The sequence below is a fragment of the Kogia breviceps genome, chromosome 9 (assembly GCF_026419965.1).
Source record: "Kogia breviceps isolate mKogBre1 chromosome 9, mKogBre1 haplotype 1, whole genome shotgun sequence".
NCBI lineage: Eukaryota > Metazoa > Chordata > Mammalia > Artiodactyla > Physeteridae > Kogia > Kogia breviceps.
The window spans coordinates 17,977,256-18,004,987 of NC_081318.1; the positions used below are offsets into that span (position 1 = coordinate 17,977,256).

The 27,732-nt window shown below is 50.2% G+C and overlaps 1 protein-coding gene across 4 annotated transcripts; it reads left to right on the plus strand.

The window, feature by feature from the left end:
* The first annotated feature begins 14 nt into the window (after positions 1–14).
* WDR91 (WD repeat domain 91) lies at positions 15–26,824 on the plus strand. Of its 4 annotated transcripts, none has more exons than XM_067042085.1 (15): positions 15–200; positions 1,576–1,755; positions 2,553–2,760; positions 4,525–4,607; positions 5,600–5,730; positions 7,057–7,222; positions 14,485–14,640; positions 16,411–16,604; positions 17,223–17,373; positions 18,661–18,755; positions 18,890–19,058; positions 21,129–21,237; positions 22,063–22,175; positions 23,633–23,830; positions 26,292–26,824. In XM_067042085.1, the coding sequence occupies exons 1-15, from the start codon at positions 78–80 to the stop codon at positions 26,454–26,456; spliced, it is 2,241 nt and encodes a 746-aa protein (XP_066898186.1). In that variant the 5' UTR covers positions 15–77; the 3' UTR covers positions 26,457–26,824. The 4 variants fall into 4 exon arrangements, with proteins under 4 accessions (XP_066898186.1, XP_066898188.1, XP_066898187.1 ...); XM_067042087.1 differs by having other exon boundaries at positions 16–435; XM_067042086.1 differs by having other exon boundaries at positions 24–487.
* Positions 26,825–27,732: the final 908 nt, after the last annotated feature.

Consider the following 27,732-nt stretch of genomic DNA (forward strand, 5'->3'; position numbering starts at 1 on the left):
CGGCCCCGCCCCTCGCGGCCTAGGCCCCGCCCCTCCGTCCCCGGTCCGCCGCGGCCCCTCACGGCGCTGGCGCAGAGATGGCGGAGGCAGTGGAGCGCACAGATGAGCTGGTCCGCGAGTACCTGCTGTTCCGCGGCTTCACGCACACGCTGCGGCAGCTGGACGCCGAGATCAAGGCGGACAAGGAGAAGGGGTTCCGGGTGAGGGGCCGGCGGGCGCGGCGCGGGCAGAGGCGGCCCCGAGGGAGCCCGGAGCTGGCTCTCCCCCAGCACTGCCCTCCTGGGCGGGAGCGGCGCTGTCACCGCGCCAGGGGGACCGTCGACATCAGCGCGTCCGGCATTCGCTTGACAGATGCGGAACTGAGGCCCTGAGAGAGGACGTGACTTGCCTGAAGTTGCCCAGCGAGTTAGGAGCATCGCCGAGGCTGGAGCCCAGGTGCCCTGACTCCTGGTCCGGGGCTCCCTTCTCCACCCCAGCCTCTCAGCAGGTGCTGGCCAGTCATTGGTCAGGATGGCGATGAGGTTTTAGGAGCTAACGTGGGGTAGATGGTTGGGTTTTTGGCAGCAGAAGTATTCTGAAGTTGGCTTCCAATGGCATTGGGAACAAAGAGGTCTGCAGCCCAACATGTTAGCTGGGTTCAAGTAAATGTTTGTTTGAAACGGCTTTATCAGTGACTCATTGGCAGTTTTGCTTCACGATCGAGGAAGACCTTGTGCATTTGAAAACATACTTCCCCTGCTCAGACATGATTTTCTGTTGAGAAGTTCTTGGAATTTATACGTGTGTGATTTGTGTGTATGTTTGCTGGCTTTAGTTGGTGTTGGCAGGAGAATTGAGAGAGGCAGTGAGCTAGCAGCAAGAACACTGGAGGGGAGTTAGGAGACCTGGGTTCTTGTCTTGCAGAAGTTAGTGGCTACTTGGTGGTGGCAAAAGCAAATCATTTCAGCTGTCCGAGCCTCAGTGTTCCCGATCTATAAAATGGGTGTGTTGGAATGGTATCAATATTCAAAAGCCTTTACATCTTGTGAACTCTGGTATGATTGCTCCTCACAAGGAGGCGACTCCTTTGACTGACACTCTGAGCAGCTGCCAGGACTTTGGTAGTGCTTTGAGGACTTGAAGGAGACAGTACATCTCACCATGAGCCTTGGAATCCTGGAATGGAGGAGTTAGGAGGAGGGGCATGGAGATTGTCTCACTCTGTCTTTTTTGCTTTTTGAAATCTTAGGTAACTGAGACCAGAGAGTTGAAGTGCCATTGCCAAGGTGGCTGAGTAAGTCAGTGGCAGATCCAGGCCCTGGACCCAGATCTCCTCCTTCCTGGGCCAGGGTGCTTTTACACCTGCAATTTCCTTGCTTGGTAGAGGTCAAAACACATATCTAACATCAGGAAAAAAACCTAAAAGCTATTACGTTACTGTGTTTTGAAAGTTTTATAGATTGCCTACTTAAAGAAAAAAAATTTTAACATCCAGAAGCCACAGCAAGAGGAAAAAGCTGTATTAACTCTGTGGAATGAGGAGAGAATTCCCTTCCGTCCTTCAATGCCTTCTCCATCTCATCTTTCTCTCACCAGGTGGACAAGATTGTGGACCAGCTGCAGCAGTTAATGCAGGTGTATGACTTGGCTGCCCTTCGCGATTATTGGAACTATCTGGAGCGTCGGCTCTTCTGCCGCTTGGAGGATATGTATAGACCCACCATCAACAAGCTGAAAACCAGCCTGTTCCGCTTTTATCTCGTCTACACAATCCAGGTGCTTTTGGTTTAGGGATTTCTTGTTGGAGAGAGTTCTTTGATCCAGAAATAGATTTTCTTTTAATGCCTAGGGACAGCTCTCTATGTTACTCCTGGGAAAGGGTGAAACAGTCACAGTGCAAATTATTTTTGACTGTTTTCCTACTTTTTTTCTCCTTCTCATCTGTAGATGATTGGACTTGTCTTCCTCGTTCCTATTTCCCCTCTTGTTTTAAGCACTTAAGCCTGGGTGGTGTTTTGAAGAATATAAGTAGCTGGGTTAAAGTTTGAGTAATAAAGATTATGGCTGACCTGGGGGAGTAAATCACTTAGATTATTTGAAAATCAACTAGGAATTAATTTTTAGGATGGTATTTATCATCAGGATTTTATTTTATTTTACTTATTAATTTTTTGAAGATTTTTTGATGTGGACCATTTTAAAAGTTTTTAATTGAGTTTGGCACAATATTTCTTCTGTTTTATGTTTTGGTGTTTTGGCCCCAAGGCATGTGGGATCTTTGCTCCCCAACCAGGGATGGAACCCGCACCCCCTGCATTGGAAGGCGAAGTCTTAACCGCTAGATGGCCAGGGAGGTCCCTCAGGACTTTAGTTTAAACCAGCTTCTTTGAAGTTACAAGGAACTTGAGAAAAGTGTGATGATTTTTTTTGATTTTATAGAGTTTATAGAGCATGTCTGGCCACTTACCCAGCAGGCCGATATTTAGAGGCTCTCTGCTGTGCAGTGGTGAAGAATCTTACCTCTGGACTTCTGTGTCTTCCCCCTCCTTGCTACCTCCTCTGTGTCTTGGCAGACAAACAGAAGTGACAAGGCTCAGGAGTTCTTTGCAAAGCAGGCCACGGAGCTCCAGAACCAGGCCGAGTGGAAGGATTGGTTTGTCCTGCCCTTCCTGCCGTCCCCAGACACCAACCCCATCTTTGCTACCTACTTTTCTCGCCAGTGGGCCGACACCTTCATCGTGTCCCTGCACAACTTCCTGAGCGTCCTGTTTCAGTGCATGCATATCCTCTCAGCGGCCCAGGGCTGGGGGCCCAGGCTGAGGCAGCCTGACAACGTGATCAGTGGCTGCTGCTCTTAATGCAATCATTTCTTCTACAAAATGCCCAAGGATCACTGTCATGTGTCACGTGAGGGGGCTGGACAGGTTGTGGTTATTTTGATCGGTAGGCCGGAGATCGTAGGCCGGGAATTGTAATCCTTATTACGATTGTTCAGCAGCTCTGCTGCTGAATAGTGGACATGTGTGGGTGGGGACTGTACTAGCAGTGGGGGGATAGGAGCCCTCAAATAGGACCTCTCTCAGCCAACGCAGGGGTCAGTGCAGAGCTGCTTTGCCGCGAAACCGGCCAGCCTCGAGAGGACCCTTTGTGCATGCCCTGTGCCCGCCAGGATTCACTTGCCTTTGTTGGGATTAGGTAGCAGGTGAGAACACTTCTAGGGCTGGAACTCCCTCCCTGTGTTAGTGCCTGGGTCACTGTCTTTATAATGACCTCAGGGTCCCTTGACTTGTCAGAGGACAGAGCAGCTTTAAGAATATAGGTGTGGATATTTAAGAGAGAGAGGGTGTAAATAATTTACAGCCTGCCGTATGTACCATTTTGTTGTGGAAAGCCCAGGACATCGTCCTCGCTCACTCTTGCTCTCTAGCAGGAATTCCACGGGAGGAGAAGGGAGTCTGGTTTGAATGGGGCTGTCTGGTGAGTCACTGATAAACTGGACGTGTGGAGGCCCATCCAGCGTCTCCTTCTGGCTCTGGGAGGAACGTCTTCTGGTGGAGGTAGGAAGGGAGTGTTTCCTTGTGTGCAGTGGTGAGTGTGAATTACGCCCTTGCCAGGTTGGCCTTTTCTCTCCCCTTGCTGCCGCTGTCCATCCCGAGGGCTTTCAAACAAAGCTGACAGGGGGCCCAGCCCAGAGGTGGTTAGGCTTGACCCCGTGGGCCCCCTAGGGAAGTTTGCTTCCCCGGTACTGAGGCCCTGCCTGCTTTGTGCTCCTCTGGACTGAAGCTGTTTGAGGTGGTCAGGAAAGACTGACACCGTGACCTAGAATGTGGGTGCTCGTAGGGTGGCAATCTGCAGCAAGCTTGCTTCTCAGTCTGAACCTCTGCCAGAGGGGCTGAACCTGTGGAGGGGAAAGGCCAGCCCTTCTGCCCAGCTGGTGGAGCAGCTGGCCTCTGGGCTGGCTTTTTGCTCAATGTCACTAAAGCTTAGGCTGGCTGTGAAGCCCGCAGGATACTAGCCCTTTACTGCGCATTTGGGACAAAGCGTCAGGTTTGGATTTATATCCTCTCTGTGGGCTAGCCAGGCAGGTTGTCACGTGTCCGTGAGTGTCTCCGAAGCAAGTCAGGCCAGGCCCGGTGTCAAGGGAGAGACTATTCATAAAGCTGTGAAGAGCCCACAGCACAGAGTTTTTACTCTGTGTCACGTTCAAGGGTGTTGTTGTGGTGTCAAGAGTTTGGGAAGGGCTTTTAATCGTTTTGCAGGCAGGCTTATTCTTTCTTTTTTTTGGTACTGAATTGTTTTATCTTATTGCAGAGTTTGTGATAGAATATACTTTTTGATTTGAATTTTATTTTTTGATTTGAATTTTATTTTAGAATATATATTTTAATTGGCTATTTTTCCCAGCTTTGTGGGAGTATAATTGATAATTAAGAATTGTACATATTTAAGGTATAAAACTTGAAGGTTCGGTGTACGTACACATCGTGACATAATCACCACAGTCAAGTTGATTAAGAGGCAGGCTTATTCTTTAACTTGGTGCACCGGTTCCCGTGATCCTGAACTTCGATGCAGAGTGCCAGCGGACCAGCCAGGTTCAGGAAGAAAATGAAGTTCTACGCCAGAAGGTTTGTTGCGAACAATGCTTGCTCCTTGGGAAGTACTTCTGCTTTTCATGTGTAAAGTTAGGTAGTAGCCATGGAGGGCTGATTTCAGTAGAGGAAAGCACTGATCTCACATGAAAGTGAGTCACCAGAAAGGCAGTGTGGGGGATTTGGGGGCCATGTGACAAGTCTTTGAAAACCAGAGGTGAGGTTCATGTCATAAGTCACGTAGTGCGAACAACACAGTAACAGGAGTGAACTTTTAAGAGGAAAAAGACTCTAGGCATTGATGTCACCTTGCATCTAACCTGCTTTCAAATGTCTGCTTCCCACCCCTAGTCCTTTTCCACCTGTCCTCACATCTGTATAGTTTACAGCCCAGAAATGACTTAATTGTTCTCAGCTAAGCTAAACTAGGTTTCTCTAGTTTGGTAAAATGAAAGCTCCAGGAGACCCACATTTGCCTTTACATTTTGCCTGAGGAGCATTTCTCTAACCTTGAGATCGACACATCTTCAGAAAAGGGAGGATTTTTTAGAAAAAGGAAGGTTATAAGCTGTTTAGGTTTGGGGGTTTAAGATTCTTGGGTTTGGGGGTGTGTGTATAATTTTCTTCAGGTAAAAGGTCAAAAATGCTGACCTTCATTTAAACTTTCTTTTTTCCATTTGAGTTCCAAAGTCTGATTTTGTAGATCCCAAAGAGCAAAGCAGGATTGGGTGGAACTATTTTTCTCGCTGAATTCAGGAAGAAGCAAGTCAAATGATAAAAAGAAAAAAAAAAAAAGTGGGTTTTGAATATCTAACGGTTTTTTTAGTTTTCTCACCTCCCTGTAGTCAAGTAACAGCAGCCTCACCCATTTTTCCAGTCTGCAGAGAGTGAGAGAGGCACTCCGAGGTTGAGGGCGAGTGACCTTTGAGCCAGTGTGGTTGGGTTTCGGATGTGACGTGAGTCTACTCTTCCCCAGGGGAGGGAAGGCGGGGTGAGATACCCATCTTACCTGTCCCACCTCTACGCAGCTGTTTGCACTGCAGGCCGAAATCCACCGACTGAAGAAAGAGGAGCGACAGCCAGAAGAGGAAGAGGCCTTAGTCCAGCACAAATTGCCTTCTTACGTCTCCAACATGGACCGCCTGGGGGACTCGGAACTGTGAGTGTGCGCTGCGCCCACTCCGCGCCTCTGTCCCCTGTGCTCTCCCCTCCTCCCGGCGATGACGTGGAATTGCCAGGAGCCTCCTGGGTGCCCATTGTTCTTGTCTGAGCTTTCTGGGTAAGGTCCCCTGGTCCTCTAGTTGTCCCCTACCTCCCAGCCTCTAGGCCTGCTCTTCCAGGGGCCTGCACATCCAGATGTGTGCAGCCTGGGTTAATAATCACAGCCACTTTCCTGAAGCCCTGGGAGCGCCTCTCGGATGACACGATTGCCAGCCACAGATTGGATGCATTTCTCCATAGAAGCATGCTCTTGTCTCAGGGTTTGGGAAGGTAGGCAGGTTGGAAGAGAGGTATTTGAGCAACCTTAAAAAAAACAGCTAGGGCTTCCCTGGTGGCGCAGTGGTTGAGAGTCCGCCTGCCGATGCAGGGGACACGGGTTCGTGCCCCGGTCCGGGAAGATCCCACATGCCGCGGAGCGGCTGGGCCCGTGAGCCATGGCCGCTGAGCCTGCGCGTCCGGAGCCTGTGCTCCGCAACGGGAGAGGCCACAACAGTGAGAGGCCCACGTAGCACAAAAAACAAACAAACAAACAAAAAAAACCAGCTAGTTACAGCCAAAAACCCAGGCGATGAGAATAATAGCAGTTAAAGAGACGTAGGTGCCACAGGTCACAGAATTAGCGATTGGCGAGTCAGGATGCAAACGCAGGCAAGTCAGATTCCAAACCTGCATGTGGCCAAGTACTGCAGCAGATGAAACTGCTCTAGTTTCTGAGCTAGCGCCCTCCGATGGAAATAAAGTGCAAGCCAAAAATCGAACTTAAACATTTTTAGTAGCTATGTTAAAAAAAGGAAAAAAAAAAAGCTAATTTTAATGATATATTTCATTTAGCCCAACTTTCCCAGAATATCGTTTGAACATGTAATGAATAGAAACAAAGTATTCATGAGATATTTAACACTCTTTTTCATGCTCAGTCTTGAATCCCAGTGTGGATTTTATGCCTCCAGCACGTCTCCATTTGGACTAAAGACATTTCAGGTGCTCAGTGCCACATGTGACCAGTGGCTATTAGACAGCGCTGCTCTGAGCTTTACCACGGCCCTCAAAGAAGAGCCGCAGCCTCCACCACTGTGCCAGTTAGGCTGTAGGCTCCCTTCGTACAAGAATAGCACCAAGCGTCACGCCGCCTTAAGGCCCAGGCGTGCGAACCTGGCCAAGGCCCTGGTCACTGGCAGCGTCCATAGCCTGGGAGGTCTGTGCTCCGGGTTCTCCCAGGTTCCCCCTCCAGCGCTGCGACCTTGTGCTGTGTCTGCTTGTCCAGAGCCATGGTGTGCAGCCAGAGGAACGCTTCCCTCTCCCAGTCGCCTCGCGTGGGCTTCCTGTCCTCGCTGCTGCCTCAGAGTAAGAAGAGCCCCTCCAGGTTGTTGCCTGCCCAGGCCCCCCCTCAGGCTCAGAGCTCGGCCAAGAAGGAGTCCTTTGGCGGCCAGGTTAGTGCAAATCCTGCCTTTCTAACTCTCGCCAGGAGGCCTCCGACATCCCACTTGTCAGGTGGAGACTTGTCCACCCTCCCTTGGGAGCTGCAGGTGGAGGGTGGATGGTGACAAGAGGAAGTGTGCTCTGAAGGGCCCCTTCCCGTTTCTCATAAATGTCCTCTAACTCGTGAGTGCTTGTGACTGCGATTTGCTTACTCAAGTGTGAATTCAAGCAATTCTGGACTTTCAGATTTTTGGTGATATAAAGTAGCTTGTCGATAAAGACTAAATTAAAGTTACTTCTAAATCCAGTGTAGTATTTCTTTTACAAGTTGTTACTTCCCGATTCTGCAAAGGAGTTTTGCTGTTTTTCACTTTTATAGAAGCTTGCAAGATAACTCCTTTTATGCCAGCATATGTCCAGAATTGAGGAGGTTTCCGAGCAGAGATGGTCAGAATTCATTGCTTTCAGAAATGCTGGCCAGAGTGAAACTTTAACAGACCCATAGTTATGCCTTATTGCTCAGGTAGGGACTGTTTCCTTTTAATATATTTTTATTAGTCACAGATACAGTAAGTTGTCATCATCTCTGCCTTCCTCTCCTGCCACCCTTGGCTTGAGGACAGTGATGCATCACTTGCAGTGATGCTGCCTGGGGAGAAAGGGGTCCGCCCCAAGGCTGCCATTGGGACGTTGGGGCTGTTAGCACAGCCCTTGGGTTTAGTACTGTTGTTGAAGTGCAGACATTGAGCAGGACACCAGGGAAGAAAGAGCGTGGGCTTTGGAGTCAGGCAACTGTACCTTGGTTATCATCCTTGCTCACATTGCTTAAACTCATCCCACTTCACTTGGGATGGTGATAACAGCATTCACTCCCTAGGGGCAGAGTTATTTGAGCTGATATGAGATCCCTTGGTATATGCGGCGCCTGGCAGGTTATAAGCACGCAATACATTTCAGTTGTAGTTGTTGTAGCTGGGAAGGTACTGGCCTCCTGGGTATCTAAGTCAGTTCTGAGACCTAAAGTGGCAGCAATGCAAAATGACTGCAACCTTAGCACCCAGGGAGTTTGGGGCATCAAAAATCATGGCTATTCTACAACTGTTTTTTTGAAGTTCAAACCTTACAATTAGAACTGCAGTTTTGTAGAATGTGGTTGAGTAAGTTTTATGGTTTGCTTTGCAAATCTCTTTCGCTGTGCAAGATTTTGTAAGTGTAATAGATGACGTATGGAATGCTACGTTTGCGTGTTCAGGCGCTAAATGCTATGTTTACGTGTTCAGGCGCTAAGGTGTCCTATGGTGAGGGTGAAATGGGATTGGAAATTTTTGTATGGTTCTTGTTCAGGAGACAAAGGTAAGAATGTAATTTTCAGAAAACATGCCTTCCTTTACCTCTGAAATATATTCAGACAAAGCTTGGGTCACCATGTGGCATGTTAACAGAGCAGAGGCAGCCTTCTTTCCATTTCTTGAATGGAGATGATAAATGTCTGCCATCTGAAAAATCCGGTGGTTGGGTCACTTGCTTTTTTACTGATATATTTGACTCAGCAGCGATGTTTCAGTTCTAGAGATGACTAGTGTATTTGAGGTTCAAGAAAAATCACAGAATTTTAGAGTTGGAGAAGGCTTAAAGGTCATCTGGCCCACCCTCCTCTATTGAGAGAGGGCGCGTCCTGTGACTGACTGACTGCTTCCTGTGCCGGGGAGGTCACTGCTTGTACGTGCGGGATGTTTGCCTGTTTGAAAGTTGTTAGTTGAAACCTCTATGATTTTTACTCACGGGTCCTAGCTTTGCCTTCGAGCTATGAGAATAAGGCTTCTGGTTAGGACAACCCTTCCTGTCTTTTCCAGGCTAAGTACTATGTTCATTCCTTCCTTTCTGCCCAGCTGTTTACCCATGTGGCATGGTTTCTAGACCCCTCACCATTCTGGTTCTCCTCATCTAGGGGGGACATTCTAATTTTTAAATTCCTCTATACAATCGATGGCCAAATTTGAGTTTACAATTCAAGATGCTCTCTTACCAATACCAAATGCAGTTAGCTGTGTGATCACTTCCTGTGATTTTAATGCTATACTGCTTTTAACACAATAGAAAATGACATTGGTTTTTTAATCAGCCACGTGGCTTCGTTAGTGCATATTAACCTCGTAGTCTTTTCCTCACTACTACCATGCCAGAGCGCCTTCTTTCTTTTTTTACTCTTAATAAGCAAACAAAACAACATGAGTTGTGTTATTAAATTAGCAATACAGGGACTTCTCTGGTGGCGCAGTGGTTGAGAATCCGCCTGCCAATGCAGGGGACACGGGTTCGAGCCCTGGTCCGGGAAGATCCCACATGCCACGGAGCAGCTACACCCGTACACCACAACTACTGAGCCTGCGAGCCACAGCTGCTGAGCCTGCGTGCCACAACTACTGAAGCCTGCACTCCGCAACAAGAGAAACCACTGCAATGAGAAGAGCATGCATCGCAACAAAGAGTAGCCCCCACCCGCCGCAACTAGAGAAAGCCCGCGCACAGCAACGAAGACCCAACACAGCCAAAAATAAATAAATAAAAAATAAATTTATAAAACAAATTAGCAATCCATAAAATGATAGGCTTTCCTATTTTAAATATTACTTATACATAGTATTGTAAGTTTCAATCACATCAGCATTTTACCCACTTGTGATCAGTCACTGTAACTGTTGTTGTTACCACTGAAAAGTTCATAAAATTATAGATGTAGAGTCTATGGCGATACACCCTCTATGCTTTCAATATGAATCCGGAGGCAAAATTTTAGAAACACGTGGAAGTAGCTGTAAAACCACACTTCCTAAGGTCTTTTGGGATTTCTGTGACAGAAGCCCCTTTGGGTATCTCCTCGGCAGGTTCCCCCACTGCAGTTTTACCCCATCCTCCCCTCCAGTTATAATTCCACTCCTTCCATAGCTACTCAGTCAGTTTGGGACTGTGAGGGGGAATTATGGTTATTACGGAGATAACCTCTAACCGGCTGTAATGCAAAGAAAGCAAAGCGACCACAGACTTCTGTATTTGTAACTCTTATTAGTATCAGACTACCTCGTAGCTCCGGTGACATCAGCAGTAAGAATGCTGCCCTTGGGGCTGTTTCCATGGATCTTAGCAGGATGGGGAAAAGGGAGCCTTCTTCCCCGTCTTTCATTCTGTAATTTCTGTGTTACTAGGGCCTGTCTTCTGGGTGTCTTTATTTTGCTTCAGGTGAGCCTAAATTACTGGAACTTGTTCTCTGTTCCATTTGGAGGACTGCCTGGTAAGCTCTATTCAGGCCACCGAAAATGAATTTAGATCCTTCCCTAGAGTGAGAAGCAAGAAGGTCAAATGATAAAACATAGGTTAAGATACCTCTCCGGAACTGTAGGAGACAGGTAGATTATGGTAGAATATGACAATATAATTTGGACTGTTGGAATGTTATCTGAATCCAGTAGTTAAGATTTTTGTGAGGTTTGCTCTTAAAATAAAACCTTCAATTACCAGTTGTATCACAGTGAACATTTACTTAAGTTATATGCATTTGTAGCTAGACACAAGTTTACCTTAACTTACTTATTTAGGTGTTTGGTGGCTGGCTGCATTCATCAGCTTTCAGCATTCTATTGTTTTTTGTTGATGTTTACCCTTCTTTTGTAAATAACTTAGATATAGTTTAAGGAGAAGCTCTCTCTAAGCAGGATCTGATAGGTCACACTTAGGTCTATAGCTCTTTTGGTATAAACTACCCTATCATTATAAAGACAGTTCTTCTTAATTTATTGCAGTGCCTTATGTTAATGCCTGTGTAAATTTTCATTTTGGAGTACTGTCGAGCCCCCAACCTAATGATAAACTGGACAACTTCCTTGCCATCTTGACTTGACAGGGAAGCATTGCTTTTATTCTTCTTAATGTTGTAATGTATTTGCTGGGGAAGGGTTACAAGTGGCTTTTGTGTCAGCCAGAGGAATTTGAAGTCTATCCTAAGCCTCTATATACCATCAGTTTGGGCCAATTGAATTGAGCACCCTTAAAACCATGTGTCGGAAAAGGAAAAAACACCACTTATCAGGTGTAGCAGGTGAGTAAGGAAAGACAGGTGTGCCACCGAGTGCCTGTCCCTGCTCTGCAGCCTTCCCAGCCTTTGGTTCCAAGGTGGGATACCCCTGTGGTCTGTGTACTTTCTTTGGGAATGCATGCAATATTAAATGGGTTCTTTTCCTTCTCAAATATCCAGTTTAAAGATCTCAGGCTAATAAATCTGTCAAACCTGAATCATAGTTGTGCCAGGCTGTTCGAGACTTCCTTGCTTGCCAGGATCCCACTATTTTGGAAAACAGCTGTCAACCCTGGAAACTGATCTTCCTCCTCTCAGCACTATTTTTATACCTAGCTATGGAGTTCCCATAGCCGCCACTGAAGTCCAGAAAACATGGCCTCTGCTGTCAGTTCTCCTTTTGTCTTGTCTGTCAAAATGTTAGAGCTTTTGGAGACGTGTTTTGGAATTCTTCATTTCTAATTTTATTTGAGTCCTCTTTTTTTCTTGGTAAATCAAGCTAAAGTTTTGTCTATTTTGTTTAACTTTCAGAAAACCAGCCCTTAGTTTCATTGATCATTTCAAGTTGTTTACTTGAGGTCTTTCTTCTTAATGTAGGTGTTATTACAAACTTCCCTTTTAGAAGTGCTTTTGCAAAAGTTTTGGTATATTGTGTTTCCATTTTTACTTGTCTCAAGATATTTCTTGATTTCTCTTTTGATTTCTTCTTTGACCAATTGGTTGTTCAAGAGCATGTTGTTCAGTCTCCACATATTTAAGAATTTTTTAGTTTTCTTCTTGTAATTGATTTCTAATTTCATCCATTGTGATGCTTGCTATGATTTCAGTCTCCTTAAATTTGTTAAGACTTGTTTTGTGGCCTAACATATGATCTATCCTGGAGAATGTTCCATGTGTGCTTGAGGATGGAATGTTCTGTAAATGTCTATTAAGTCCATCTGGTCTAAAGTGCAGTTTTAAGTCCAGAGTGTCCCTAGTGATTTTCTGTCTGGATGATCTATCCACTGGTGAAAGTAGGGTATTGAAGTTCTCTACTATTATTTTCTACTGCCTATTTCTCCCTTCAGGTCAGTTAATATTTGCTTTATATATTGAGGTGCTCTGATGTCAGGTACATAAATATTTACAAATGTTATATCCTTTTGTTGGAGTGACCCCTTTATCATTATATAATGGCCTTCTTTGTCTCTTATGACAGTCTTTGGCTTAAAGTCTATTTTGTCTGATATAAGTATAGCCTCCCCTGTGGAATTCTTTAGTCTGAGCAGTTTGCCCTCTGGATCAGTAGATATAGGGAGGAATTAATAGATTTGTGTAATGAAGGTTGGCATCCTTGGATCTCCTCCTAGGGAGTGAACCACCCCTGACCCCTCTACCCACCCTGGGACCGTGTGAGGGACCATGGTTACCTCAGGACCACCTCTTACTTTTGGGAAGGCAACAGGAGTCATCTTCCACTTTCTAAAACTGTGGGACCGATTCAGTGTTCCATGGACCATGGGATACTTCTCAAGAACGGCTGGAAGCACTGAGAGAAGGGTCTTATCTTGGTTGTTATTTTGCTCCAGGATTATGACATTTCTTCTTATCTTTTCTATTCAGTGTCACTTTCTTCCATGTGCTCCCATCATGGTTTTTCTTTCCTCAGTTTCTCAGAGTTTGGGACCGCTGTCAGATCTGGATGTCAATTCTGGTTCTGTCAAGTTCTCCCTGTGTAAAATGAGTAACTTAACCTCTCTAAACATCTGCTCCCCATGTTAAAATAATGCCTCATCTTTAAGGGAATGTTTGTAAGGTTCTTAGGATGGCACCTTACATATGGTAAATGCTCAATGAGTAATATATATTGATGTTACTATTGTTGTTGGTTTTCTTCTTAGGTTATTTTAAAAAAATCTTAACTAAGAACTTTACTTTTCCCCAAATAAGTCAGAATTCAGAGAGTCAAATACTCTTTCTAGAGAAAACATCCGTTACAAGCACAAGTAGATACCAATGGAGGTCGCCTCAGTCAGAAAACCAAAAATAACCAATCCTGTGTACGTCAGCCACAGTTAGGCTCCAGGTAAACTAATAGCCTTAAAAATTTCCTTTCTTAACTGTTCACATGACTCTGGGGTCCCAAGGAACATATGTTAATCATTTTAAGTTGGTTAGTGTTAACATAAAAAAGAACCAGTAGAAACTAGAAGCCCACAAGTAGACTTTGGTTGAGTTTATTCTCTTTACTTAGGACTTGAGCACAAATGATTTGTGAGGAGGTTGGTCTCAAACCAGAGCGGCTGTTTGCATCCTATCCCTTTGCTAAGAGTGTAAAAAAAAAAAAAAGGTGTGTGTTGCGGGGGTAGGAGTGTGACCTTCACAATTTGTGGGAATAAGGGTGGAAAAAAAGAAACCAGCCAGATAATTTGGAAAGGTGATGAGGTGGCAGCTCCTTTTTAAAAAGCTCTAGGTTAGGAATCTTCAGTCTCTATAGGAGTGGGAAATACTGAGTTCATTTGCTGTAACCTTGGTTGACTTTCTCTCTCTTGCTATGAAAAGGAGCCAGAAGATGCCAGTTTCTCTCTTGTCCAATTTATCTTGCTCAAAAGGCCTTGAGTTTCCAACAATTTCTGTTAAGACTTTCTGGTTGCCTAGTAATCATTTCCAAATGCCTCAATATTTGTTAACATTGGCTGGTTTAGTCATGCACTTGGCCCCAAACAAGAGGGTACTGTGTTCTTTTCTCCCGCCAGAGGGGTGATTTTATTTTGCATATTTTTTTTTGCTGTATTGCCCAAACATATAATTGCTTGTAAATCTTTGTAACGCCCAGCGTAGGGCCTGACCTGCCTCATAATTGTCACTTAGTAAGTGCTAAGCTAAATTAAGTTAACTGTTCCAGTTAGATCAAGGAGATATATATGTATTACCTCCAGGTGATAGGTGTGGCGGGTGGAGAAGTCCTGGGGACCTGTCCTCTCAGGATGGGGGGGGTGGGGAACAGAAAGGAGGAGGTCCAGCCTGCTTATGTTTTGCCCTTGACTTTGCTCATGGACTGACATAGTAACATTTTAACTACCTCTCAGCATGGCCAGGGAGGAACCTTACCCAGGAGTAAGGGTAGAGTCCACTCCTTGGCTCCTGCTCCCCTCCTGGCCCAGGTGTCATGGCCTGGGCCCAGGTAGGAAGAGACTTTTCACAGCCTGGTGTCTCGTCCTCCAGAGCACCAAGGGTAGGGAGCCAGCATGTGCGCCCAAGGACGGGAAGAGCCTCTTCAGCGGGCTGGCCACTGGGGAGTCCAGCTGGTCACAGCACCGCCAGCGGCGCCTGCAGGACCACGGCAAGGAACGGAAGGAGCTCTTCTCCATGACTTTGCAGGTACAGCTTGGCCTTGGCGTCTCACGACCGCCTGCAGGGACACCACGCGGCTACGTGGTGGAGGGCCATGGAAAATGGGGGGGCAGTGTAGGGCCTGCTTTTACCTCTCTTCATTTCTTCTGCTGTGTAGAGTGTGGTTTTTGCCTAACTGGGTTTAATTGCTTGCACTTTGCTTGTTTTGTTCCCCAACCACCTGGCTCTCCAGTGATCCCTCCTTCCCGATGGAGTGTTTCCCTAAACAGGGGCCAGAAAATGCTGGCCTCTGAAAATGTTCCCAGAAGATGAGCTCTGTGAATAATTGCTTTGGGACCCCTTGCATGCTCTGTCCTTCCCTTAGGTAAACTGTGCATGTTAGCGTGTCATGGGCGCTCAGAGTCGGTGGGAGAGAGACCTGTTTCCCTTGGTTTAACCCAGAATCTCCCAGACTTGCTCAATCACAGGATCATTTTCTCCTGCACTCCCTGCTGGAGCCGCTGCCCCGAGAGCCACGTGTCCACACAGAGTCGTGCTGCGGCCTGGGGCCCTTGCCACGCGAGCTCAGGGACTCCTCTCACTAGTGAATATGGGTTGGGGTCTGCTCTTCCTGGTGGTATCAGCTGCTTCTGTTTTGGTCAAATACTCTGGATTGAAGGCAAAAGGGATTTACTGCCTAAGTCACCTTGTTGACCATTTGTCTCCTAATTGAGGCTACTTGCCTGTTTAAAGGCATTTTTTGGCGTTAGCAGCCCTGTGCTGGTTCTGGTTCTGGTTCGATAGCGTAGACCCTTACGGCTCGGATCTCAAATCCTTCTGTGCTGTAGGATTAGAGGCGCACCTGAGCTCAGCCACTCCTGTAAGGTACCTCTCTGAGCTCGGAGGTCTCTGTTTCCCTGCTTATTCCATCCCACCCCATCCCATCCCATCCCATCCCATTTTTGCTGTAGAACTGCGCTTTCTGGGACCCCAAGGAGTGCTTAGAGGAGCCTCAGGAGCCACGCGGGTGGTAGAGAGTGCCCTGGCTGGTGCCCTCTGGCCTGGGTTACGTCTGGGTGAGCAGATCGTAATTGTGATGGCCAACACTTGCTGTCCCAGGGAGGCAGAGACAGGCGGCTGCCGCCCTCCCAGGTGGCAGGGTGTGTGGGGTGCCATTTGGTGCCCCGCCTGGCTGTGGCTCTGCTGCTGTGCTCAGGTCTGTCTCTGTGCCTGGCCCATCGCCCCAGTCTCTCAATACCCCTCTCCCAAGAGGAGGTGCTGGTTGGCATGGCAGCGCACTGGCGAGGGGCCACGCTTGCCTCTGACTGACCCAGCTCCACATCTGCACCCTACCCCGGGTCAGCTCTCGATCTTAGGCAAGTTATTTAACTTCTGCTTTCAGTCTTACTTTCCAGAGCTGTAAAGTGGGGTTAATAACAGGATCAGAAGTGGTTGCGGGGAGCATTAAATGAGTCAATCAGTCATATTCACGTAGTGCCTGGAATGCAGTAGGCACTCACTCACTAACTGACTCTTGTCATCATTGGCCTGCTCTGTCAAGGTGGTGCCTGTGCTGAGTCTCGTCAGCTGTGGCCGGGAGCCTGTGGCCGGGAGCAGGGCCTCTAGGAAGGGGCCGCCAGCAGAGCAGGCTCTTGTAGTTCAGAGCTCTTTCTTCTAGACCCCGAGACCACCAGGATCCTCCCCCGAGGGCTGTGGCCTGCGTCCCAGACATCTCGCAGTGTGTCCCCAGACGTGGGGAATGGCTGGGCCCAGTGCAGACCCCTCACCGCTGACTTGTGCCCCCTTTGCTTGGTGCAGTGTGCAGAGAAGAAGCCTGAAGCTGGTGGCCCGGAGGCAGAGCCCTGCCCGGAGCTCCACGTGGAGGTGCTGGAGACCCTGACACGGGCTCCTGCTGCAGGCCCTGAGGGTGGGGGGGTCCGCCCCGAGCAGCCGTTCATCGTGCTGGGGCAGGAGGAGTACGGAGAGCACCACTCCTCCATCATGCACTGCAGGTGGGTGTCGGGCCAGCTGGCTGGGGCCAGGGCCCTCTGGGGGAAAGGCTGATGGCGTGGGGTTTGGGCTCCCCGGGAAGCCTCGGTTTTCAGGCTGTGCGTGTGAAGGTGTGGCAGGCAGGATGATGAGAGGTAACAGAGATGCGGAGGGTGGGATGGCCCCGAGGGACCGTGGTCACCCCTGAACTGTCAGAGGAGGGCTGGACAGCTGCCGTTGGGGTCCTGCCGAGAGCTGCGATTGGCCGGGTCAGCCTCTCCACTCCTGATCCTGGGGTGTAACGCCCAGAGGGTAGGTGATCCCTTGCTCTGATGGGCTCGTGATGGGTTCCGGAACCGTGATGCAGGAGGCTCTCAGTCTCTAGAGACCACGAGTGCCGGGGGCGGGGCTGTGTGCATCTTGCCCACAGGGCTCAGCACATAATATTGAATAAACGCTTTGTAAGTAGTTCTCAGACAGAAGAACAAATGAATATTTCTGGAAGTAGTTCACGCCCGTCCTTGGAGTGTGGGCATTTGGCTCTCAGCAGGGGAGTCAGAAAAGCAATCCTCTGGGTGTGCCGAAGAGGACGGCGGACTAAGGCAAGGATGGTAACAGCGTCCCCCTTTCTCTCATCTTAGAGTGGACTGCTCGGGGAGGAGGGTCGCCAGCTTAGACGTAGATGGGGTCATCAAAGTGTGGTCCTTCAACCCCATCATGCAGACCAAGGCATCCTCCATTTCCAAGTCGCCGCTGCTCTCTTTAGAGTGGGCCACCAAGCGGGACAGGCTGGTGAGTGGTCTTGCTTGTTGCTGGACCCGTGGTCTAAGTGAAGAACTCTCCAGGGCTCTCCCCAGTGGCTCCAGCACCACAGGCCTGGTTGGGGCCTCCAAGACGGGCCCCTCCCTTCTCTCTCTCACTGGGAGGTCAGGGACCACACATCCAGGACTGTCCCAGCAGGCTTCTATCTGGAGGTTACTGGATTAACAGGAATTGGAATTAGGCTGCAGTGGGACCCTGTCCGATGGCAGAGGCCTTCTTCCCGTGTGCAGTGGTCTGGCTTGCTTTTCGTCTTCCCGCAGAGAGACCGGCTCCCTCCCTGTTCTCCCCCACCAGCTCCTGCCATCCCTGCACATCTCTGACAACGCGCACCACTGGACATTCTCAGCTGCTCCTCCTCCTGCCGAGACCCCTCCCCGCGCCAGGCCGGAGGGGGTGTGTCCTATTCTGGGGTTCCCACAGTGGTGTTAGCACAGTGTGCTTTTTCCTCCTGGACTTTTAATATTTGACATAGAATTTTTAGTTAAGGAGATAAAGTTGATTTATAGTGTTTTTTTTTTTTTTTCTTCACCATATTCCATTTTGGAGGGGATCATACCCAGCAGCCCAAGGAGCAGACCTTGTTTTTTTAATAATTTTTGATGACTGCAGGAATTATCCTTATGGCAGTAGGATCTCGGGGCTTGCCCTGTACCAGTGTCAGTTTGCTAGGTGAATGCTGAGGCCGTATTCTAGGGAATATTCCTGGGGGACACCCTCCGATCTGCTTCTGGTGCTCCTCGTTAATTGTCTTTGAAGTTTTCACCAAATAAATCAAAAGGATAGCCGCCTCTGTTTTTTCTGGAGGCCTTTGTAGGCCCAGAGCCAGAGCTGTCCCCAGGACACAGAAATGGGGCTGTCAGCCAGCCCAGTGAGCAGCTGGGGCCGCTGCCCAGGGAGTTGGTGGTGGATGAGGAGCCAGAGGGCAGGACTGGGACAGCTGGGGTTTAAACTGGAAGACAGGGAGGGGGGGCAGAGCGTCTCATTTCCAGCTCGACCCGAGGTAGCAATAGAACCTCTGTTTCCACACATTCCTTTTGTGGTTTTGCTTCTGTTCAAGGTCACCTGTGACGTCTTTAAGTTTTAAATGAGGTCCTTTGTAGCCGGGGTTTTTCCCCTGAACTAGCTGGAGAAGTGGAGGCAGGCCTCACCCCACAGGCTGACCCACTGCACAGGGCTGGGCCTGGCCCCCCAGCGGGCCTCCCTGAGCGGGCCTGACCCAGAGCTGTCCTTCGCTTCTCCCGCCCCTTCTCCTTCCAGCTCCTGCTGGGCAGCGGTGTGGGGACGGTGCGCCTCTATGACACGGAAGCCAAGAAGAACCTCTGTGAAATCAGCATCAACGACGATATGCCCAGGTGCGCTGGAGGCCGCTCCCTCAACCGCTGTGCTCGGCGGGCCCACCTTGGCCTTGGCCGAGCCTCCGAGCCCCGCTCCCCCTCCCTCTGTGGACGGGTGGAGGAGCACTGACCCGACCCCACGTGTGTTGCAGGATCCTGTCTCTCGCGTGTAGCCCCAGCGGGGCCTCTTTCGTCTGTTCAGCTGCAGCTCCGAGCCTTGCTGCCCAGGTGGACCTGTCCGCACCAGACATCGGCAGCAAGGGCACTAACCAGGTTCCTGGCAAGCTGCTGCTGTGGGACACGAAAACCATGAAGCAGCAGGTGCGGGCCTGCCCCGTGGTCTCCCTGGGGCTGGTCACACTCCCGGGCAGGCACACAGCCTGTGCCGCCCTCTGTTTCTGAGGTCTCCTCCCTCTTTGCTTTGGGCTCATCAACATTTTGATTTGTGAGGAGCTTTCAACATTTAAGTGTTGAAAAGTAGTAATACTCCAGTGGGGCAGATTGCCAGCAACTGAAGTCGTTCAGCATCAGGCCACAAATTTAGGATTCACACACAGCCTCTTGTCGGGCCCTTTTGGCTTACTTAAAATTTTTTAATTTCATTTTTAAAACTAGTTAAAGTATTTTTTCTTCTATTGGAGCAGTTTTAGGCTCACAGTAGAATTGAGAGGAAGTTTCAGAGATTCCCCATATACCCCCTGCCCACACACACGCACAGCCTCTCCTGCTGTCAGCATCCCCCACCAGAGGGGCACATTTGTTATAGCTGATGCACCTTCACTGACCATCGTAATCACCCAAAGTCCATGGTAATATCAGGGTTCAGTCTTAGCGTTGTACGTTCTAAGGGTTGGGGCAGGTGTGTGATGACACGCACCCACCATTATAGTGTCACAGAGGCTATTTCCACTGTCCTAAAGTTGTCCTCTGCTCCATGTGCTCTTCTCCCCGCCCCCAGCCCCTGGCAGCCGTGGGTCTTTACACTGTCTCCATAGTTTTGCTTTTTCCAGAATATCATATGGTTGAGATCAGACAGCCTTTTCAGATTGGCCTCTTTCACTTAGCGTTACGCATTCAAGTGGTTTATTTTTCAGGAGACAACTGGAGTCCCCTTCTGACTCCCTCTTAACTTGCAATTGCATAAAAGTTGCAGCAGCAGCTAGGAGCAGTGAGGACACATGCGTATTCTCAAGAAACGACAGTCTTGAGAAAGCTTGCTCGCAGGGCCTGTAGCTCACCTTCCCCGGGAGCGGAGGATGCCTTCCCACCCAGAACGGCAGCAGCTGCTTACAGCTCTGACCCTGAATCCTGAGAGCCTCAGTGCTGTTTACACTCACCTGTTTTAAAAGGCAGTGGTGTTTCCTGGGAGACTCAGTTTCGGTCAGGCCCTTACGTGCAGCAGCTTGTTTCCTGCTGGTACCGGACACTTGAAGTGTCCCCGTCTTGTTGGCGGCTGTGTCCCGAGTGTTCCGTTTTGTGCCTTTCTGCGCCTTCCTGTTCCCAGCTGGAAGCCTCGCAGGTCTCTCCAGCCAGTCGGGGCCTCCCTGCCGCGTCAGTTCTTGCTCTCCCTCGTCCCGGCAGATGCGTCCCACTGAGAAACCAGGTGCCTTTCTGGAGCCAGCCTTCTCCCTCACCCTGAAGTCAGTCCGGGAGCGGACATTGTCAGTTCCACCTCCAGAACCTGTTTGCAGTCTGAACACACCTCTCCATTTCCGGGGACATGCCCGCTAGCGCCCCTCAGCCGGACTGCGGCCGGACAGCTGCTGGACAGCACTCCCCGTGGTGCCCGCCTGCCACACTGCGCCTGGGGGGGTGGGCAGACACGGAGGCACGTCCCGCTCCTTCCCGCTCCTCCGGGCTTCCCACCCTCACCCCCCGGAGCCCTGCCTGGTCTGGCCCTCCCTGCTGCTCCAGCCTCCTGGTGCCACCTGTCCTCCTCATCCTGCAGCCACATGCCCTTCCTGCGTGCTGTCCCCTCTCGAGAGCCTTCCTACCCCACTCCATCCGGCTGACATCTGTCCTCCAGCATCTCGTAGGTGCTCTGCTTTATACCCACGCAGTCTGATTAGGTCCTTTTCAATCTTGTTAGTTTGTGCTAAGAACTTGTGATTTGTAATTTTGTGTTCACTTGTTATTTTTCAATTTTTCATTAAATATTTGAATACATAGAAGAGAATGTTGAAATCATAGGTGTACAGAATAACGAGAAGAACCGTTAAATGAGCACCTACCTACCATCACGGTTTAAAAGTGGAACGTTACCGACACGTTTTAATGCCCTGGTGTGCCCTTCCTCAGTCTTGGTCTCCTTCCCCCTTTCAAGCAGCACCTGTCTTGAAATCTGGTTTATTACCGTCGTGCGTTTTAAAATTTAGTTTGTCCTTGTTCTAGCTCCAGTTCTCCCTGGATCCGGAGCCCATTGCCATCAATTGCACAGCCTTCAATCACAATGGCAACCTGTTGGTCACGGGGGCGGCTGATGGTGTCATCCGGCTGTTCGGTAGGCAAGCGTGCTCACGGCCATCCTGCTCCCCTCCTCAACTGCCCCAGGGGAGAGAGTTGGATTTTTGCCAGCTGGACTAGAGGCTATTGCAAAACCCCAGTTCAAGATGCATGTAATTGAACTTAACTTTGGTCAGCGTCTGCTGTTTTCAGGACCCCCTAATCACCTGGCACGTGGTCCGTGTCCACGGACATGGGAGGGGTGGAGCTTAGCAGTCCTCCAGTCCTGAGCTGTTGGGTCTGAGTCCTCAGGGCCCGAGTGGGATCCAAGAGGATACGAGAGAGTGATGCCATCCTGTCCTCTTGGTGTGACCACTTCATTGTCCCCGTGAGAGCGGTAGAACGGTGTGCGTCAGTCATTGGCATGCTGTTTAAAGCTCCTCACACCAGGCCTGTTCCAGGAGACCAGCGTCAGAGGGTCTGGGAAGGCCCTGGGGACTGTATCTTTAACCGATCTCTAGGGCTCTCTGGTGGGAAGTTACAGCTCCCTCCCACGAAGGACTTATGTGTCCTCCTAGACTTACGGGCTCCCCAGATGAGCGCAGGCTCCACCCAGGGATTCCTGAACCTGGCTTTTGACCCAGTGAAAGAAGCTTCCGTTTAGGATTGGTTAGCAGAAGACTAGGCACAGTGGAGGAGAGAACTGCTAAAATGAAGCACCCAGTGCCCACTCTTCACCAGGGGTCAGCTCTGTGACCCCTGTCACGTCTGGGAGCCCCTCTGCCACCCACGGAGCAGAGGGAGGGTGAGAGGTACCTCCTGCTGTGGGCAGATGTCTCCCCAGGGCCTGGGCGGGAATCCTAGTGGCCTCTCATTGCCTCAGATATGCAGCAGCACGAGTGCGCTATGAGCTGGAAGGCCCACTGTGGGGAGGTCTGCTCTGTGGAGTTCAGCTACGATGAGAACACCGTGTACAGCATTGGCGAGGACGGGAAGGTAGGTGGGAATGGGATTTGGGTCAGGAAGCTCCCTTCCTCTGGCTTAGGCATCTGAGATTCTAGAGAGCGCCAGAACAGCATGGCGGCTGGGTTCCAATCCCGACCGTACTTTTTACTAGCTCCTTGACCTTGGGCCTCTGCCTCAGTTTTGTCATCTGTAAAACAGAGATGAAAATAGTAACCAGTCTCACAGGGTCTTTGTGAGTTTTAAATGAGTTCAGTGGGAGTTGACTGTTCTTATGAAAGGGGAAGACCTACATCCTTCCTCCTGGTTGTAGCAAAAAGGACTCATCTCACTGACCCACCTGACTCAGTGGGCTCCCAGGGGTGCCAGGATGTACTTCAGTGAGCTTGGTCATTGGGTGGTCACAGCATGGGTACATAGAGCTTGCCGGGGCTGGGGGCTGCAGACAGTTTTGCCCAAACAGAGTCAAGAAATGTAAAAAGGAAGCTGGGGGAAAAAGTAAAAATAAGTGCCCCCTTTAGATTCTCTCTGGAAGGATTCATTAGGATCCTTGGAAAGGGCGCTGGGGCAGGTAGAGCTGGGAGAAAGACTAGCTTTTCATGTGTACCCTCCTGTACCTTTTGGATTGTATACTATCCACGTGTATTATCCAATGAAGACAGTAATTACGAATTGAATTCTTCATTTGAAAACTATGAGAAGGGTTTGTTTGTTTTTTTTTTTTTTGTGGTACGCGGGCCTCTCACTGCTGTGGCCTCTCGCGCTGCGGAGCACAGGCTCCGGACGCGCAGGCCCAGCGGCCATGGCTCACGGGCCCAGCCTCTCCGCGGCATGTGGGGTCCTCCCGGACCGGGGCACGAACCCTCGTCCCCTGCATCGGCAGGTGGACCCTCAACCACTGCGCCACCAGGGAAGCCCGAGAAGAGATTTTAAAATAAAAGCTCTACTTCCTATTTATTTGAGTAGAATTCTCACTTAAGCGGTGGTCACACCCAGGTAGCCTGTCCCTTGGGTGGGCTAAAGGGCTGTTTGCACTACAAAACGTGAAGCTCAGCTTATACCTCATTGTTCGTGTTGCATTGATTGCACTGCTGAGAAACTGGAGGTGTATTTGGAACTTGTCCTATTTTTAAGAAAAATCTAGTTGGGTTCTAACCCTGACAGTAATATTAATAATGAAAACAACAACAGCAGTAATAATAACAATCACTGGAGCATTGCCCTTGCTTGAGAGATGGGAATCCAGGCGAAGGCTGTTGCCTGCCTTTTCCCTTTCCTGGAGTCAGGCCAGAGAGAAAGGCTTTGACGTGAAGTGGCTGACTCTTTCTAGATTTTCTTCCCTTAAGAAAATGCTAAAATTGTGTTGGGAAGAGTCGGGACTGGGCGGTCATCTCACTGCCTTTCCCAGGGCCTGTCCTCTCTCCTCCCCCCGGACCTTGGCTCTGTTGCCGGCCCACTGAGAGTGCCGTGCTTGTGCTTTGCGGTTGCAGTTCATCCAGTGGAACATCCACAAGAGCGGCCTGAAGGTGTCCGAGTACGGCCTCCCCGCTGACGCCACGGGCCCCTTCGTGCTGTCGGGTTACAGCGGCTACAAGCAGGTCCAGGTCCCCCGGGGCCGACTCTTCGCTTTTGACTCGGAGGGGAATTACATGCTGACGTGCTCTGCCACGGGGGGCGTCATCTATAAGGTACCTGGCGGGTGGTGGCAGGGAGGTTCCTTCTTGGAGGTCTGGGCCCGGTTGAGTTCGAGCCTCTGCCCCTGTCCCTGTCCCAATCTCTGTCCCTCCCCGATGGCCGTGGAGAAGCCTTTGACCCAGGATGGACAGCGCCTGGGCCTCCCGGCTGCAGGCCGGCTCGAGGGAGCAGGCGGGAGTGGGCACGAGCGTGGCATGTCCGTCCTCTCTGCTCACCTGTCACTGTCCTTGGATGAAACTCTGTCCCTTTTCTGCCTCCCTCCTTGGGAATAATACCAACTATAGAAAACCTCAAGAGCTAGGGAGAAGGGCTGTAGGTCGGTTTGTGGGGGACACACCCCAAACAGGAGGGTGCCTAGGTGGTCTGTTCCAGGTACTCTAAGCTGGTGTAGGTTTATTGTTTATGGGAGGTCCTGTGGGTCAAGGACGTTACAATCCATGGCTGGGACAGAAATCCGGGGTGTGTGATCTGTCACACGGGATGTAAGCTGTCCACTCAGTTTATCTGCTTATTTTAATTCTCATGTCACAGCCTCTCTGGTTCATGTACTTCTTCTTGGATGTATGATTGAACGAAATTATAAATCTCTCCTATTTTACTAGTGCTACCAAATAGACTAGGGATGAGGATGTGTGTCGTGGCCTAAGCACACGGTCTGGTTCCGCGTTGCCGCGTGGATTCAGTCCTGAGCCTCAGTGCTAGCTCTCTCTGCCTGGCGGTGTTTCGTCTGCAGGTAGAGTCACGGAGTGGGATGCTCTTTCTCTGGGGCTCCCCGAGCTCGCCTCGCGTGGCTCACAGCCAGCGGGCAGCCAGTGCTCTGGACAGCAGCTGCCTGCGGGCATGTCCTTGGCCCTGGGCAGTGTACACAGGAGACGGAGAGTGTGGCCCTGCTCTCCTGGGGCTCACCCTCACGTTAGAACGAGACGCGAGCACCAACAGTGACGACAGTACAGAGCTGAGGGCCCCCAGGGGAGGAAGCCGGGTGGGGGCCGAGTCCTCAGGGAGGACTGGGCAGGGAGGGCTGTCTGTGGATTGGAGGCCTTTGGAGGAGGAGGAGGAGGAGTTGGGAGGATGTGGAGGAAGGCGGGCTTTGGGGTTCCCCAGGGCAGAGGGGAGCAAGGGCACACGGTGGGGCGAGGGGGAAGGGGGCTGCTGAAGTGGGAAGTAAGGAGGCTTCTGGACTGTTGACCTTGAGTGTGACACCGGGAAGCCTGGGTTTACTGTCACCCAGGCTCCTCTTTTCCGCAGATGGTGATGATTTGGGTGGCTCTTGCCCTCTCCTTAAAAATTAGTTCCACACTTTATTGTTACTTATTTATTTAAATATATACATTTAAAAATCTTTTAAAAGTTTTATTGAGGTACAGCTGGCAAAAATTTTATATATTTAAGGTGTACAGTGTGGTGGTTTCACATAAAGCTCCATAATTGCTTGTAATTGCTATCAGGAGATATTGTAAAAAGTTTTCTGTTTACAAGCCTAATTTTGTTATTTAGATATAGTTGAGTTTCAGGTGGGCTCTCCTTTGCTCTCTGTATGATTGTGTGTTGTGTGTGTATGTGTATATATTATTTTATTTCTGATCGTGCAGGCTTTATCATTTGTCCTGATCAGTTCATATGGTTTGCAGTCAGACTTTCTCTATAACCAATTAATGGGTTGAAAGAGTTTCCTCTGTCATTTAAAAAAATGTCAGAAATGAGATCTAATTACTTAAGGAATATAGTGACCTTCAGGCCCCATTTTTACAATCTGTAAACAATTCATGATTGTTAAAGATGTTTTCTCCGTGAAGGCTAAATACTTCCTCTCTCTTGCTCATGGATGTTACGTGTAGCTGGATGGATAGTCTGCTCCTGGTTTCCCTTCCTTATTACCGCTGACCCCTCACGCCTGTGCACATGAGTCCCGGACGGCAGGTGCTGGCGGCACAGAGGAGAGCCGTGTTTGTGCCCTGACCCAGGGCCTCCGGTGACAGCACTGCTCTCTGGGTGTGTGCCGGCCGCACGGCAGGGAATCACCAAGACCCTGCCCTCCCGCCCTCCTGCCGCTGGTGTTCCCTGGGGGAAGCAAATGTAAAACAGAGAGGCAGATACATGACATGAGGCTGGGAGCGGTCGATGGTGCTGGAAGAGAACACCAGGCACGAGCAGGAGACATGGCTCACAGCAGGTTAAAGGTGGCAGGGAGAATTGTGTCTTTCAGAGCATATGAGGGACTTATTTTCCACTTCAGCTGAAGGAGTAACTGTAGTCGGGAAAGTGAAGATACTTCCTGGTCCAAGCAACGAACCTGAGACTTTCTGGAAAGGGGGACCTGTGTGTCTGGGCATGTCCTCAGCTTGGGGTGGCAGCCCCCAGGCTCGAGGCAGCTTGACCACCGAAAGTGGGTAAAGTGGATGTGTTTGTGAGCAGTGCCTGATGATGAACCTCGTCTCTCCTGTCCCCTTGCAGCTGGGCGGGGAGGAGAAGGTTCTGGAGAGCTGTTTGAGCCTGGGCGGCCACCGCGCCCCTGTGGTCACCGTGGACTGGAGCACAGCCGTGGACTGCGGGACCTGCCTCACTGCCTCCATGGACGGCAAGATCAAGCTGACCACCCTCCTGGCCCATAAAGTCTGATGGGGCCGCCCCAAGGGCCGCCCACGGAAGCAGTATTATCCTGGGAGGCAGGCAGAGATGGCTCAGGAAGACAGGGCGCTCCCCTTCCGGCTCCCTGCCAGGGTGGGGAGGCTTCAGGGAGAGACTGCCCAGGGGGCTCAGGCACTGTCCAGCGCCTGACGAGAACAGGAGCCATGTAGAACCGTGGCACGCGTTCCCCAGACATCGGCACGCTGGCCTCTGCCAGGAGCAGGCTCCAGATGGTGGGAGGAAAGCTCAGGAAGCAGGAGAAACATTGTGATGGCTGCTGTTGGCCTAGAAGAGATTGAAAGTATTTTGTATATATTCGCTCAGTTTTCTTTTTTAAAAAAAGAATGCTCTTGTGGTCACCTGGTGTCTCTTTCTGGAACGTATGCGTGCAGCAGAGCATCTCCCTTCACCCTTTGCCCTGGCGACGGTCATTGTGAGCTTCGGCCCTGCGCCCCAGCTCTTACGTCACCAGCCGCGGGGCTGACCTTTCTTGGAGGTTTGCTTGTTGGCTTTGCCACGGAAGTAGGATGTCCTCTCTCTACTGCTCTGTTGGCTAAACAAGGTTTGTGCTGTTCCCATTTCTTTGGGCTCACGTCAAGGAGGCCATGGTGTCTTCTTTTTCCGGAGAGTTGGCAGCTTCTGTTGGGACAAGTGCAGGGTCTGAGGCATCTGCCCCTCTCCATCTGGGTGGCTGTGGTTTCCCAGGACCTGTCATTGTGCTCCCTCCCATTCTTTCAACTTCACGTCCCTAAGTTTGAACAAAGCCGGCCACCAGCGCCCTCTGCTGGTGAGTGACCAGAGGACAGGAGCAAGTCGGCCGGGTGCCGGGGCCTGGAACCTAGGGTTCATGCCATCCGCGTGTGTCCACAGCCTGGTCCTTTGCTCCCTGGCTGGGGGTGGGACCTTGAAGAGGCGGATGCCCTCACAGGGTGGAGAGGAACAAGAAAATGACTCCGTTCTCCCGCTTGCACTTCCACCTGAGGTGGTGGGATTTCAGGCCTGGACCTCGGGCTCTGACACTTGACAGGGGCAGTTTGTCACCAAGCTGCTCAGAATAGTTGTTGCAGAGGCTCCGGTCCAGATCCGGGGTGCAGGTCTGGTGTGGGAGTGCTCCCAGTTACCTACTTTCGGAAAATCATGAAGAGGTTGGTACTAAAGCTTTGGCTCTGAACTGCTGGGAGTTGGGAGGAAAGCAGGAGGTGTTTATGTGGCTCAATTATGAGATAACACCAGAGACTTAGTGATTAGTAGTTACTTACACATTGTT